The sequence below is a fragment of the Mixophyes fleayi genome, chromosome 2 (assembly GCF_038048845.1).
Source record: "Mixophyes fleayi isolate aMixFle1 chromosome 2, aMixFle1.hap1, whole genome shotgun sequence".
In the NCBI taxonomy this organism is placed as follows: Eukaryota; Metazoa; Chordata; class Amphibia; order Anura; family Limnodynastidae; genus Mixophyes; species Mixophyes fleayi.
In genome coordinates, this window is record NC_134403.1 from 170,252,806 (window position 1) to 170,269,331 (window position 16,526).

Here is a 16,526-nt window from a genome sequence, read left to right on the forward strand (position 1 = left end):
ACTATCAACTTTTCATATATCGCATTAAACTTTCTGGCACAATATAAACAAAGTGTCCTTATTACCTGGTGTCAGAGAGCAGGCCTGCAGCTGTCGGATTACATGACTCAACTCTCCTTGAAGATTGGCACCACTAGAGGCCTTGATGGCTTCCAGCATGCTCTCCAAGTCTACCACCTCATCCCCTTCTGCATCAAACTGTGCAAAGGCCTGAAAGAGACGCACGTGGTTAATCCCAGATGGAAAGTGTTACACAGTAAAGGGGTAAAAACAAACAACTATGTGAATCATACACAAGAATGTCTAGTACATAACTTGGAATTGTCCAGGACCATATTTTGACCATAAATTGCTCATATTTAACTTTTATTTATCAAGCCTGCATGTCTGTTTTTCCTTACTAAAAAATAAAGTCTGTAAATGGCTTTATGTAAGAATTTACTTCCTGCACTATTAGTGATATAGGAAATTTAATCACATTCTGAATGGTACGAAATACAGTTCAGGCTCACAGTACCTGAAGCATATACTGTATATGCAGGTCTAATAAATGCAACAGGCAGGCCCGGCGCTCCCATTAGGCAAGGTTAGGCACTTGCCTAGGGCGCCGGGCTCTGGAGGGCGCCACAGTATTCTAAAATACTTTAAAACTGTGCGGCGACCGCTGACCATACCTGTCACGGCCGCCGCACAGCATTCAGTTGCACGGGGGGGTGGCTATTTTGTCACCACCGCCGCCTCTCTGCTCCGTCTCCTCCCCTCCACTTACTAGTGTCAGTGAGTGGAGGGGAGGAGACGGAGCAGAGAGACAAGGTAAGGAGAGGAGGGTGGAGGGAGGAGGGCGGCGATTTTTTAAAAATGCCTAGGGCGCCGTGGACCCTAGCACCGGCACTGGCAACAGGGTTGTCAGGAAAGGAAAGCAACAATGCATGTGCATCATGGTCTACAGGACAACATCCAGGCTACAGTTAGAATGTTTGAAAATCAAGAATAGAGGTGTGAATAAAACAATAAACATAAAGGAATAACATAAGTCTTAGCGTCACCTACAGGTAATGGAGATAGCCATTCATTCAGTGCCTAACTCAATATTCATCATAATGCAACCAGATCAGAACCTGTCACATTACTCAGACAAGAAACGTTTTGTGCCACATTAGATCTACCAATCCTATGCACCGTTGACAGACATACTTTAAGATCTGAAACCAGCCCTAAATCTGCCATTAATGAAATGTTTAAGGATCCAATATTAAATACAATATTAAATACTTCAAGTTTCTGCATTTTCACTACATGAGTTAGTTATGAACATTTTAGTTGGCCACCTAACCTGCCCCCCATAAAAAGAAATAGGCCTGGGTACTAGTTAACCATCATGAAATGGATTTGAACAAATGACATTACAAATAGGTAATGGTTAACTTGTCAATTTTGTAACCATTAATTACAGCATTAAAACTGCAGATATAATAATAGATAATATAAAAGTATAATAATATTAATAATAAATAATATAATAGCTGGGTACACACTACTGAAAATTACCTCAGATGCGATTTCTGTACCAATTTTACCAACGACTGAAAGTCCCAATGAGTGTGCAGATTTATGTGTACAGACCTACACGATTTACCTGCAGATATGTGATCTTCATTTCTCAACCATCTGCTGAAAAGAATGTGACTCTGCACATTACAGATAAGTGCCTACACTGGTCATGAGGGCATACACACTTCCACATCGTTCCATAGCTGATCGTGATTTTTAGGAACCAAATTAAATAATACGCTTTGATACAATAAAATATGATCGTGGGAGCGTACACACTGTTGTCGAGTGCTTTGTTATATAGACAGTTGCTTCCCTGTTCTAAAAGCAGATTTCAGTGAAGTGAAGTGGAGTACTGATTTTTGGAGTACAACCAAACAGACAATGCCAGAACAACTGATTACAATGCACCTAACTGCATGTGGCTTTGAGCCAGGTGCAATCAAGGTTTATCCCTGGGTAAATTCTAAAGATAAAGTTACCTGTTCCAAATTTAGTCACTGTGCCAAATGTAAGGTTTAAAGTACAGGGCAGGGTCACCTAGCTTATCTTTGCTAATACCTTGCAAATAAATGTTACCAATCCTTTTTCAGGAATAAATGAAAAATATTATTACATGCTATGAAATTAACACAAGTACAGCAACCAAAAGTTTATCATTTTAAACAGGTTCTAGTTTTCATTTAACTAAAACATTCTACAAAATGATAGCTAGGATCAGATTGGTTCTTATGGGCAACATCTCCGATTTTGCTATTTAAAAAAGTTTTACTAAATCTACTCTTTGGGCTTTTCTGATATTTAAAGCACCATGCCAAAAATACACTAAACAACATTTAACAATTACCCATGGCATTTCTATCTTTAAATGATTTATAGCAGAGGACCTCAAAGCTCTAACTACAGAAGAAATCACCAGGTCTGTGTGAATAACAAAATTAAGTTAAAATAAAAAAAAAAAAATTCCCTTTCTGGTTTTTAGACCTTTCCAAAAACAAACTTTCCAGAAAAGAGATTCCCAAAGCTATATTTTAGTCTTACTTATGTGTTACACCTTTCAATTAAATGTAGGTGTCTCGGTAAGGAATATGGTGAACACCGCTGTCTAACTGAATGCCAATGGACTCCCAAGAAAGTCTTTTTTAAAACATATTGGTTTTGTATAAAGATTATACACAGAAGAATTGACTGCCCAAAATATAGATCTCTTAAGGAATGTCATTAGTAGCCACAAACTTGATATCACCATGTTCCTACCTGAAAATATATGGGGCAATATATTAGAACTCACCAAAGCCTGATGATTTTGTAAGTGAATAGAAAGCAAACTTCTTCTATTCATAAAAATGTATAGTAAATGTAAATTCTCTTATAATAAACGGTGTCCTAATGAACATTCAAGTGATGACATCAGAGCCTACCATATTATTTAAAAGTTCAATCATATGTCATCATCTGTGTATTATGTCTAAAATGAATGCTTCAATTTTGAGTAACTATCACATTATACCAAAATGAGAAATGTCTTTAGTTAGATCAATACTTTATGAGCATTCATTGTTACATCTGAGATGGACAAAATGAATGTATAATTTAGAAACTAGCAAATCTAGTACCTAGCTGAACACTGATGAACCAAGAAAGATGTGCACCAATAGTATCATCATCATTTATTTATATAGCACTACTAATTCCGCAGCGCTGTACAGAGAACTCATTCACATCAGTCCCTGTCCCATTGGAGCTTACAGTCTAAATTCCCTAATATAGACACACACTCACACAGACAGACAAAGAGGGAGATAGACAGACAGGGAGACAGACAGCCAGAGACTAGGGTCAATTTTTGATAGCAGCCAATTAACCTAGCAGTATGTTTTTGGAGTGTGGGAGGAAACCGGAGCACCTGGAGGAAACCCACGCAAACACAGGGAGGAACATACAAACTCCACACAGATAAGACCATGGTCGGGAATCAAACTCATGACCCCAGTGCTGTGAGGCAGAAGTGCAAACCACTAGGCCACTGTGCTGCCGGTAGTGCTCTTTTAAATATAATAGCTACCTGTCTTGCACTGTCCTATGTGAATGAAATTATTGAAGCAACATTCTTGCACTGGCCGCTATGTAAATATGTAAAGTACGTTTAAGTTTTGTATTGATTAGGCTCAAAAGTTCTCCATTGTAACCTCCTATCTAATTTTCAAATGTATCAGCCAATCCCTGACAATACCTGCCAAGTGTGTCACTGAAGTGAAGAGGAAGTTGTGAAATATTGTAGCAACAATCTATCATTACAACTAGGCACTAAGTGATTAACCATAAATACTCCTGTGTGATACAGCATGTAATAAACAGAATGAAGAGCTTGATAAATACAGCTTTTTAAACAGTGCATTATGTAGAAGGCCTTGACTTACTGCTCTAGATCTTCCTAATATGACAAGCAGCAAATTGGAAAATGACCCAATCATTGTTAAAGTTACTGTCATTTGTATATGCAAACATCTCATGCTATTTATATTGTGGGTAATGAGTATGTTCCATATAAACGTATATCCATAAACACTGTCCTTCAGTGTCTGGTGGATCACTGTGCACACTGCAGGTAGATGACTCGTAGAAGCTGATGTAAACAGTGACATTACCTCCTCACACTCCTCCCTGCCGCTGGCCCTGCTCTCCAGCATCTCTATGAACTGCTCCCGGCTCAGTGCCTCCTCTCCTCGGCTTAGTCTCTCCTCCAGCCAGCGGAGCAGGGCGCTCTGATGCCGGGATACCACCGACTCCGGAGCCCCTACCTCCCGCAGCCGGGCTGCCGCCTCCCTCAGGCAGGCCTGCTCCAACAATACACCGGGTAAGGGCGGCGGAGAGGCCGGCCCGGGATTTCCAGGCTGAGCCGGAGTCTGTTGGGTGCCCGCTGCTCCCGCGGGGTCTGAGCTGGTTGTCCCGGGCCCCTCTTGTTCGATTCCCGGCTCATCTTCGTCTCCACTACCGCCGCTCACCACGTTACCCATGTTGATGATGGCTGCAACCAGCAGCTCTGTCAGTCGGGAGGGCCTGTGAGGCCCCAGCCACCCCCTCCTTCCCCGGCCAAGACCCGCCCTGGTGTCCGCCCCGCACTGACGGCTTCTGACACCTGTCACCAGCAGCCCGGCCGGGAGCTACTGCCTGCACGTAGTGCACCAATATCAGGGGCAGACGCTGGAGATTTAGAAAATGAGAAAAAAAAACTTGTCGCCTACAGACTCCACTTAGGAAGGGAAAATGGACAGTATGCTAAGTAAGCCCTCTCATAACTTCCTAATGCTGGGCCATGTATTGATAGGGTTTCCCCAGCAGCAGCTGCAGGCAGACACCTCACACAGTGTAGGAGGCTCATAGAAACGGAGTCATGTGGGGAAGGACAACAAACTGATATACCGGCTACACTCATGCATCCTGCCAAAGGCAACATATACTGTATATTAAAGCATACAAATAGAACATTTGAATTTGCTGTAATTGGCTGAATACCCACTAGCATTTGATTTACATGTAAAAGTGCACGTTCAAGCAGGAGAGAAACCGTGCATTTCACCTGCTTTAGTCAACTACAGTTTCTACATGTGTTTGGGAAGACATTGAAGGTCACTCCATTGACCTCTTTGCATTCAACTTCTGTTAAACGCATTGAATAGTGCAAGAAGAATTTAGAAAACTGCATCTTGACCAACTGACCTGAATTTGCTACAGGGTTTGCTAACATTGGCAGTAATGTTATAGCTACCTTCAGGGATTGCACTAGTGCTAAAAATGCTAGTAAATGCATGTAATTTAACGCCATTGGATATAAGGTCTCAAGAAGACAGATATTTCTTTGTCATACACAATAGGAAATTTAGACATCAGTCTGACATTGGAGCTATAATCTACAAAAGGAGTAGGATTTCAAACAGTGTTTCACTATCAACTGCAGCTAGACTAAAACTTAAAACAATGGCCTAGTGGTTAGCACTTCTGCCTCACAGCACTGGGGTCATGGGTGCAATTCCCGACCCTGGCCTTATGTGTGTGGAATTTGCATGTTCTCCCTGTGCTTGCGTGGGTTTCCACCAGTGGTGAATCCAGGGAAGGGGGGCGATCTAGCAGGGTCTTGCTGCCGGCGGCTGCACACTATGTGCAGGTCCGTTCGGCAGAGATAGATAGTGTGCAGCCCCAGGCAGCCTTAGCTGTCAAAAAGGGGGCGGGGACTAAACAGCAGTTTTCAGGGAATAGACGCCAATTGAAGTATTTGCCTCATCTATCAACAGTGCATCCATCTGCTGCTTTGCACTTTTTTTCGTAATACTTCGCAGTCCCAATAGATGTCTATGGGGACTGCTATGTACAGCAATTTAACAATGAATGGAAATGGTTTAACACATACGGTAATGTACGCCAGCTCAGGCTGACTTACATTACCGTTTCTACTATTTTTCAGCACCGAAGAGCAGAGCTTTACAGCGCATGGGATCACATGATCCCTCACTGTCACACTCCGCTCTCAGCAACAGTGAAGTGCAGAGAAGTTTTCAGACGGAACATGCGCACAAGAATTCTATGGATCACACAGAAGCTTAGGCAACGAAGAGACAGTCGATTAATCCCATCATCCTGGGGCTACCCTGGTTAAGACTTCATTCTCCCCAATTTGACTGGCAACGGGCACAAGTCACCCGATGGAGCTCCTCCTGTACTAAGAGATGCCTGAGATCAGTTTCCCCCTTGGGATCTAAGATGCCCTGCTTGTGCACTTCCTCTCTTGGAGGTCTTCCCGAAGCTTACTCTGGTTTTTTGTGATGTCTTCTCTAAATCTGGTTCTGAGGTGCTTCCTCCCCATCAACCCTGGGATTGCCCTATCGACCTCATCCCTGGAAAGAACATTCCTAGACGCAGGGTGTATCCCCTATCCTTGCCAGAGACACAGGGCATGTCCGAATATGTTTCCGAAAATTTGAAGAGAGGATTCATCCGAAAATCTTCATCCCCTGCCATTGCGGGCTTCTTTTTTGTAAAGAAGAAAGACGGCTCCCTTAGACCGTGCATCGACTACCGGGGATTAAACGCCATCACAGTTAAGAACCGTTATCCCCTTCCTTTGATTTCTGAACTTTTTGATCGCATTCGTGGTGCACAAATATTTACTAAATTGGATCTCAGGAGGGCCTACAATTTGATTAGAATTCGTAGGGGAGACGAGTGGAAGACGGCATTTAATACCAGAGATGGGCACTACGAATACCTGGTGATGCCATGCAGGCTCTGCAACGCCCCAGCTGTTTTTCAGGACTTTCTGAACGAGATTTTTAGAGATTTACTTTATCAGTCTGTAGTCATATATCTAGATGACATTCTGATTTTCTCTCGAGATCTCACGGCTCACCTTCAGCATGTCAAAGAAGTCCTGTCTCGGTTGCGCAAGAATCGGCTATTCTGTAAGCTGGAGAAGTGCCTCTTCAATTGTTCCCAAGTTCCCTTCCTGAGATACTTAGTCTTGGGTACTTGTCTCCAAATGGACCCCAACAAATTAGAAGCAATTCGCAATTGGCCTCAGCCTTCCAGCCTCAAAGCCACCCAACACTTCATTGGCTTTACTAATTACTATCGTCAATTCATCAAGGAATTCTCCACACTTATCTCTCCCATTACTTTCCTTACTCGGAAGGGTGGTTTGGCAAAATCCTGGCCTCCAGAAGCAATACAAGCATTTATAGGCGTGAAAGAGGCCTTTATGTCTGCATCTGTATTGTCCCAACTCGACCAAAACAAACCATTCTTTTTGGAAGTCGATGCGTCCTCTGTGGGAATTGGAGCCGTGCTATTCCAGAAGAACTCTGTCAGCAATTTCACTCCTTGTGGTTTCCTTTCCTAAAGGTTCTCTGCCAGTGAGGGCAACTACGGGATTGGTGATAAAGAACTTCTTGCCATCAAGACTGCTTTAGAGGAATGGCGCTACTTGTTAGAGGGGGCATGCTTTCCCATCACGGTGTTCACCGACCATAAAAATCTCACCTACTTGCAGTCTGCTCAATGCCTGAACCCTCGCCAAGCCCGCTGGTCGCTATTCTTTAACAGATTCCAGCTGATTTTAACCTTCCGACCGGGTACCAAGAATCTTCATGCCGATGCACTGTCCAGATCTTTTGATCCCTCTGACACCTCATCTCTCATGGTGGCTAAACCCATCCTTAACCTTTCTACAATTTTAGCCATGACTAATTCTTCCCTCAAGACTCCTCCTCCCAGTCGCTCTTTTGTGGAAGACCATCTACGCATGAAACTACTGAGATGGGCTGGTTATCCTCCGATCCGTACTTGTGAAGTCTGTGCTCGACATAAGATTCCTAGGAGATCTCCCGCTGGTCTTCTTCATCCTCTTCCTATTCCGGACCTTCCGTGGGTTAGCATTAGCATGGATTTTATTACAGATCTCCCTGCTAGCCATGGATTTAATACCATCTGGGTGGTGGTAGACCGCTTTTCTAAACTAGCTCACTTCGTTCCTCTCATAGGGCTACCTACTGCTTCCCAATTGGCACTCCTCTTCATCCGAGCGATTTTCCGCCTCCATGGCTGTCCAAAGGACATCATTTCTGATCGTGGAGTCCAGTTCGTCCCCCAATTTTAGAGGTTCTTTTGCAAACAACTAGGTATCAGCCTTAAATTCTCCTCCGGGTACCATCCACAAACCAATGGTCAGACTGAGCAGACTAATCAGGACCTGGAGGCGTTCCTTAGGTGCTACTGTTCGGATCAGCAAGCCTCTTTGAGTGAGCTTCTACCATGGGCGGAGTTTACTCACAATAACCACCAGCATGAGTCTACGGGTAACTCGCCCTTCTTTACCATCTACGGTAGACATCCTATTCTCACCACCTTTTCCAATTTCTCCGATTCCTCCGTACCCGCTGCACAGAGTATGGTTCGCAACTTTTCTCAGATCTGGTCTCAAGTACGTTCCAAGTTGCTACAATTCTCGAATCGTCAAATTTTTTCAATCTGCATAGAAGGAACCTTCCAGTTCTTCGGGTAGGAGACAAAGTATGGTTAGCTACTCGCAACCTTAGGCTCAAGGTTCCCACCATGAAGTTGGCTCCACTCTTTATCGGGCCTTTTTCCATCTCTCACGTGATTAACCCAGTCACCGACAGACTTCATTTACCAACTTCTATGTGGATACATAACACGTTCCATATCTCACTGTTGAAACCCCTCGTCCTCAATGAGTTCTCCAACACATCCCCTCCGCCTCCTCCTGTTAGGACCATACGAGGTGAAGAATTTCTGGTGGAACGCATTCTAAAATCTCATACCTCTCGAGGGAGGCGTCAATTCCTAATCCATTGGAAGGGCTACGGCCCAGAAGAGAGGTCTTGGGTCTATGAAGAGGATGTTCATGCCCCACGTCTTTTGCCAACATTTTTGCAGGATTCTGGTATGGTACTACCCGCAAGAAAGTGGGGAAGGATGCTGTCAGGCGCCATATGCGCACCTCCCACGGGTGCCGGAGACGGACACCTTCTATCGCTACCTCCTTCGGCCACATGTCCACGGCGCGCGCATGCGCACTTGCCATCTGGCTCCCTAGCAACGGGGACGCTTTCCCCAATGATCAGCTGAGGCTGATCTCCGGAAGTCTATCTCCCCTCATTTCCTCCTCTCTAGTATTTAAGTCTCTCTCTGGTTCCCATACTCCAGCTTCCCTGCAGTCCTTGTTGTTTCCTGGCTTCTCCTGTATACTTGGCTTGGTAATTTGACTACTCTTCCGGATCTACCTTCTGTACTTAGCTGCTCATTTGGTATTTGACCCCTGGACCATTCCTGACTACTCTCTGCCTAACCTCCGTGGTACTACGCTATTTGGTTTCCGATTCGGCCTGTCTGACTACGCTTTATCTATTGCACTGGTGACTATCTGGGAGAACCGCGACCTGCGCACTTCACGCAGCAAAGTCCATACTTCCTTGCGGGGGTCCCTGGTGAACACCGGAAGTGTGTAAGTCTCCGTGCCTCTGTCACTCACCGGACTGTGAGTGCTTCTTCCCGTATGTTTAGGAACCGTGGCCGTCCACCATCCTGAGGGTCTGCGCATGCGCAGCCCTTTCAAACCCTTCAGTACCTGTTCCTTTAACTTAATTGGCAGATCAGGCAACACTCCCTATATTAAGCACCTGTGGTCAATACCACGTTGCCTGATCTTGGAGTCTCATTCCCCATGAGCCTCTGAAGGTGTTCCTGTGTTTCCTCGTGTATTCAGCGCTGCTGATTCCTGTGGTTTCCAGACCACTTCTACTCCTGTGGTTTCCAGACCACTTCAACTCTGCCGTGTTTCATCGTGACTGTTAGCTGATTCCTATCCGCTGCCTCCGTGCACTACAGTCTTGCTCTCCCGTGTTTCATCGTTGCTGCACCTGCTGGTTGCTATCCGCTACCTCCGTGTACCTGCAGAGTCCTGCTGGCTGCTACTCCTCAGTTCTACTCATCCTACAACAGCTGATCCGCTCTCCGTGCTTCTCCGTGTTCCCGCTGGTCACTACTCGCCAGTCTGCATCGGATCTGCGCCTCACTGTTTTCATCTCATCTAGATCATCGCTACTCTTCAGGGTCCTCCAGGAGTCCAGTCCTACATACTACTGCTTCCTGAGTATTTGTTCCCCTGCTGGTCTACCTACTTGTGCGCTGCACCTACTTGATTACCGCTTCATCCTCCTGGGACTTCGCATCCTGCCGGCCTCCAGCCGTTCAGGTATCTCTGCACTCCTGTCTGACAGCCTGCTCCTGAACCACGGTATGCATACTTCTCATTGACTGTGCTGGTGTATTGCATATCTTGCTGGACTGAGTTGCTCTCCTCTGGAGTTTACTATCCGCTGAGACTATTACCATCATTGACTGTGTTATCTGTTGCCCGGATAGTTTCAGTGACTTTATATTATTACAGTGCTGTTCAGTCATTACTATATTGTGCATGTCATTGTGGATCAAGTTCAAGGTGCCCGTGTATCCTCTGTATTGCAGTCTCTCCCCGTGCTCCTCCTCACATATATATTCAGTGGTACAACTTGCTAGAGGCAGACCACTGATCCCTGCTTCCCGTGTCACCTGTTCCAGTATCCTCTCACATAGCAGTGGTACAACTTGCTAACGCAGACCACTGACTCCCCGGATACCTCCACTTGGATTCCATTCCTTCACCCAGACAGCGGTACAACTTGCTAACCGCAGACCGCTGACTCTCATCACCTCCTCGTTTCTGTTGGACATTCCTCCTCACTATAGCAGTGGTACAACTTGCTACCGCAGACCACTGACTACCCTCACGTGTCCTTTGTCCATACAGTTCCTCGTGTTTTACTACATATATATCACCAGTGTTGCTAGTCATAGACTTTCCTGAGCATCTCTATCATCTGCTGTCTCCTGTTCCATGATCACCCTGCTACCAGAGTACCATATTACCACCTATACTGCTCTGGTAAGCTTACCACCTGGTGATCCCTGGGTAAAGACTCCTAGTGCCCGTGACAGCCTCTCAGTTTAGTCGCGCCAACACTAGTCAGTAGCAAATTCTAGTGAAAGACGTGACATGGAGTTGCTGTTGGTGAATTATCTTCCATTGACATCTGAGTGGTCTAATTTTGGGAGTCTTGCCACAGAATATGATAATCTCCAAAGGAGAGAAAAAACTTAACAATGGCAGTATCAGCAGTAGCTAGCATTACTTAAGGAGAAACTGTTCTTTATCATGAGAATGGACTGGTTGGAGGCATCCCTACACAAGGAGAAACATACTCAAATATTTTTTGAATTCTGTGAAAGCTATAACAACACATTGCTTGTCCTTTCAAAAGAACAAATTTGGAGAAGTGTTGACCAAACTCTTTGGTATGAAACTCGTGTATTGCTACAAGATCCTCTAATTTATATGGGAGCCTCCCCTGCTCTGGCCTCCTTGTGCCTCCCCTGCTCTGGCCTCCTTGTGCCTCCCCTGCTCTGTCCTCCTTGTGCCTCACCTGCTCTGGCCTCCTTGTACATGAAGTTGTCAAACCTGGCTATTGGTATACTGGGCTTGAATACAACCTTCTAATGTTTAAAGAGAACTGCAATTAATTCATTATGATGCTTTAAATGCACTTTATTGTATTTTAAGTATATACAATGGTAATGGCACTGTAATATTTACCAAAATTACAATGATTCTCCTGGTGTCTTGAATACTGATTTGTAATTGTAACAGACAACTATTCCTTTACTGTGTATACTATGTAAATGTTTGAACATCTTCAATAAAAGTTATTACAAAAAAAAATACATTTGTTGAAATATTACCACCCCATAGACCTAATAACAGTCATATTGACCTGCAACCTTATACTATGCCCCCTAGAGGAAAGGTTTATGTCTTGGACAAACAAGGCCAATGCTATTCAGGAATTTATAGAGGACAACCTTAAATATGTTTTTTCATCCTTCCACTTCTGCTCAAACAGTGATTATGGACGTCTCTACCCTTGTATTGATTACATTTGTCTAAATTAAGTTATAGTTAATAGCAATAATATAAAATACAATGATCTCAAATAAGGACAGGATGCAATGTTCTGATTTTACGCAAACTACCCTGTCAAGGCTTGTTTGCAAGAAAATACCTGTAATGACACATGAAGACATGTAACCTAAACCAAAGGTGTAGCAAATCTAAGCTTAGCACAAACAATGTACTTTGTTCCACCTGACGTCAATGGTGGCTTTTGGAAGCTTTTGAGCGACATGACCTCAGATGGAATTTCACTCACAGTCAAAAATGACAGATATATTTATGAGGATCTTGTCATTTTAAATACAGATCATTTATTGGGATGATTTGCGAATGGTTTTTAACATCAGAGATGGACATAATGTATCATGCCATTTCGTCTCTACTGCTCTAATTACTTTTCAGAATGTTGTCAATGCTATATAATCTAGATGATATATTAATATTATTTACCTCTAGGAATATTGTAACCATATCATTGTGAGGATTTTTGCCAGCAGACCTTTGGATTTTGAGATACTGCCTTTTATTTTAAGACATGTTCACAAAAACATTCATTCTGAGTATGTATCTCTCAGTGACAAGGGCAAACAACAGATAATTCAAAACCACAGGATTCCAGAAACAGCAAGTATCAGGAACAGGGCCATCTTAACAACATTATGGGCCCCGGGGCAAAGCAGTGCACCGGGGCCCCTAGATATAGATATAGATATATAGATGTATACAGATACAGATATAGATATAGAGATAGAGATAGATAGATGTACTTGCTCAGTGACCCTTGTAGGTTTTTTTTGCAGGTTTTTTTCTTTTGCAGGATTATTTATTCTCATTAAGAGCCCTGCCTATGGGGCCCCCATGCCCGTGGGGCCCCCGGGCAGCTGCCCATCGTGCCCAATGGAAAAGATGGCCCTGGCTAGTATAGCAATGAAGGGAGTGCTATCAGCTGGAGAGGTGAGTCTGCAATCATCAAATCAGAAGCGACTAGCTAATAGTGCTAATCATCTTGATCATCAGAGTTTATTTGCACCAGCTCTTTGAAGATGCAAGGCATACGGCTCATGACAGGTGTATATGGTTATCTCTGCTGGTCTCAGCCACATTTGTGTGAACATGCCCTAACGGTACTTGGTCTATGTCACACCGTCCCCTCTCTCTCCTTTTCTGCAAGGTGCAAGTTTTAGGGGCCCAGACTGACTACACGGCCACAGGCAGCACCTGGGCAGAATGGGAAGCCAGAGATAGTGGCTGGGCAGACTGGGAAGCCACAGGCAGCACCTGGGCAGAATTGGAAGCCAGAGATAGTGGCTGGGCAGACTGGGAAGCCACAGGCAGCACCTGGGCAGAATGGGAAGCCAGAGATAGTGGCTGGGAAGCCACAGGCAGCACCTGGGTATATTGAAAAGCCACTGGCATAAATCACTAAAATAGCTTTTTCGTGAAAGCACAGAAGTCTCTGGATAAAGGATTATCGTTTGGAGTATAAAGTGTCTGCTCATATCATTCCTTAAGAACAAGTCTGTGTGACTAACATTGTGGAAATCTGTCAGAAAATCCAAAGGCCACTTTGTTAACAAGCTGTTGTGCTGCTGCAAGAAAGGATGACGCAAAGCACCTGAAAATCCCTCAAGAAATGGAACAGAAGTAACTTTTGCAATATTAACAGGAGCAGATGATGAGCGTTTGACCAGCTTGACAGCAAATTCCTATGGATCCCAGATCAGGGGGTAAATGTATCAAGCTGAGAGTTTATCGGCAGGTTTGAAAAACCAATCAGAATCTAGCTATCATTTATTTAGTACACTCTACAAAATGATAGCTAGAATCTGATTGGTTGCTATAGGCAACATCTCCACTTGTCAAACCCGCCGGAAAACTCTGAGCTTGATACATTTACCCCCAGATGTCACTTTGTGATATTTGCAAGCTGTGGCACACAGAAACAAGTGCTGGCACCCTCTTGGCAAAAACAGGAATGGGTATAGTCATAGGAACAGCATTACCAGATTTTCTGTCCAGACCAAGGACACTGTAGGACACTGTAGCAACAGGTTTGACTGGCATCCCAACAGCAAATCCAGACTGCCTTGCATCTTGTAACTTGTTTGATTTCAAAGGTCTATAGGTCTCATATGTTTCACTACTATATTTTTTTGTAGAGGAATTACATTTGCCAGTCTTGGTAAAAGCACTAGTCTTACTACTTTTGCTCTTGGATGTACATAATCTGGACCCAGTAGTCAATATTTAGTACAGAAGAGGTGTTACTTTAACTCTCAAAATTAAAAGTAGATATTCTGGATGGGATGAGTTACAGAAACAAGATTTTATTTTTAGGGATGTCGTTATTTAAATAAGAAACATGGTGATATTTGGTAGAAACAATGACAATGAGGAAGACTTTATGCACCAGCATAAGCAGACAAAGCTTTAGCAGACATAGCATTGCACTATTTAAAGAGAAATATAGTGTGATTGGAAATGATGTCTCCCTGCCTGGAAGTCCAGCCTGCTTGTCACCTGCATTACAAATGCTTTCCAGCAATGTCTTGTAAAATATCTCACACTATGTGCCTTCACAGCAAACTCTCTCTATATATACAGTATATCTTTTGCAACCCATTTTTTTAGTTCTTTACATTAATTAACTCCAACCTGTGTCAGGTGAATTCCAGGTGTCCCATGACAGCTAATTCTTGGTAAAGACTTGTATGCAGATAAGCCTTTAGCCCAGCTAAAAAATAGCATAGCATTTGATCATGTTAGGACTAGCCAGAATAGGAGTACTTTGGCGTGAGTTGGTCAGCTTAACATATATTGCAATGTATGTATATATATATATATATATATATATATATATATATATATATACTTACACACTGGTTACACAGTGGTTCAAGTCGGGGTCTATACTTTGGCATGTTATACCGCCACTTCTCCTACTACCCTCATTATACAACTGTCAGATTCCCTTTACTTACATTCCTGTTATGTTTTTCCTACTGCAACTTCTAAATGTTCATTCCGACCACTGTATGGAAAGAGAGAGAGAGAGTCCTGTGCGATTGTTTACAAGTACTTGTTCATCTCATTGATTGGTTAAAGGTTCAGTTGCTAAGTTACCTCTTTCTTTCAGCGCAATCGGGGTATCACAGTGAGAACGGTTGGCGGAAATTATCAGGAATCTTGGCACCTGGGTAACTTCGCAGGTCTTTATATACTGCTCTTTTCCTCTTCATTTTTTTATATACTATTGTAACAGGATGCACTTCCTATGCCACCCTGACGGTTATGTTGGGGACCGGCTGGGCTTGTCTTACCACCGTCCCCTTTCTTTATCCAAATACGCCCCTCCTGTCGCAGTAGGGGGAGCCTGCTGCCACCACTAAGCTCCCACACCAGCCCCGATAACTGCTTCTTCCTTCTGGGTAACTCTTGCTGCTGGTGTACCCCCTCACTGGGCTTCTGGTCTGGTACCCTTGATACATGGTCAAACAGTGCTCTTTCATTCAAAGATTAACATCAGGATGTGAGATATTCTTTAAACTTGGATTTTAAATGCAATGAGTTAATTAATTTGCGTGAGGCTTCCTTTGGAAAAGTTACGAAAATCTAATTTTCTTCCTGGTGTCACGAAATCTGGTGAATATTTAGTGAGTCCTGTATGTCTTGCAATAACAAATACTCGAACTGGGGTGCGGAGTCTAACAGTAGGTGGTATTCACCATTGACCCCTAGGAGAGAGCATGGACTTTGCAGCACCTAATACCGCAGGTCGCGGTTTCCAGAAGGAGTGATGGCAGAACAGTAGGTGGAGCCTGATGTAGAGGGAAAGCAATGGTAGCGTGACTGCTCCGGGAGAGATAAGTAAAATAACAATGAGAACTCTGGACGTAGTCCGTGAATAATAGTGATACTGGACTTGTAAATAGATAGTAGGTAATACAGAGCAAAATAGCTGTACACTAGTACAGTGGCACTTTGGTAGGAAGAGACGATGTGATGGAATTTTAGCTGATCCGTCAGATGGTAACTCAGAGCAACGGCAGGTGAATTACTGGTGCAGCGGCAGTTCAGTGGAAACGATACCAATGAAGAACTTAGCTGATCTGTTAGATGGTAACTCAGAGCAACAGCAGGTGGGTTACTGGTACAGCGGCAGTTCAGGAGAAACAATAATGAGGAAGAACTTAGCTGATCCGTTAGATGGTAACTCAGAGCAGCAGGTGTGGAGAGTTCCTAATGAGACTGGCGTTCCAATAGTGAAGCGCTGAAATTGGAGCAGTAAGTCGAACAGGAAACACAGTACACGGTTGAGGAGGACACGTACTGCGGAAGTTCCAGCGGGGGTACAGGAGAGAAACGATAGCTGACTCTGGAACAGTGATGTGCAGCAGCTACAGGTAAGTCACAC

General features: G+C 43.9%; 1 protein-coding gene across 2 annotated transcripts in view; it reads right to left on the reverse strand.

The window, feature by feature from the left end:
• Nucleotides 1-4,608, reverse strand: part of ZZEF1 (zinc finger ZZ-type and EF-hand domain containing 1) — a 144,252-nt gene extending 139,644 nt beyond the window's left edge. For both annotated transcript variants that reach the window (XM_075194974.1, XM_075194973.1), the window contains exons 1-2: nt 4,200-4,608; nt 66-210 (exon numbers count right to left, since the gene is read on the reverse strand). In XM_075194974.1, the coding sequence (XP_075051075.1) occupies nt 66-210; nt 4,200-4,568 (514 nt within the window). In that variant the 5' untranslated portion in view covers nt 4,569-4,608. The remainder of the gene's footprint in view (nt 1-65; nt 211-4,199) is intronic.
• Nucleotides 4,609-16,526: the final 11,918 nt, after the last annotated feature.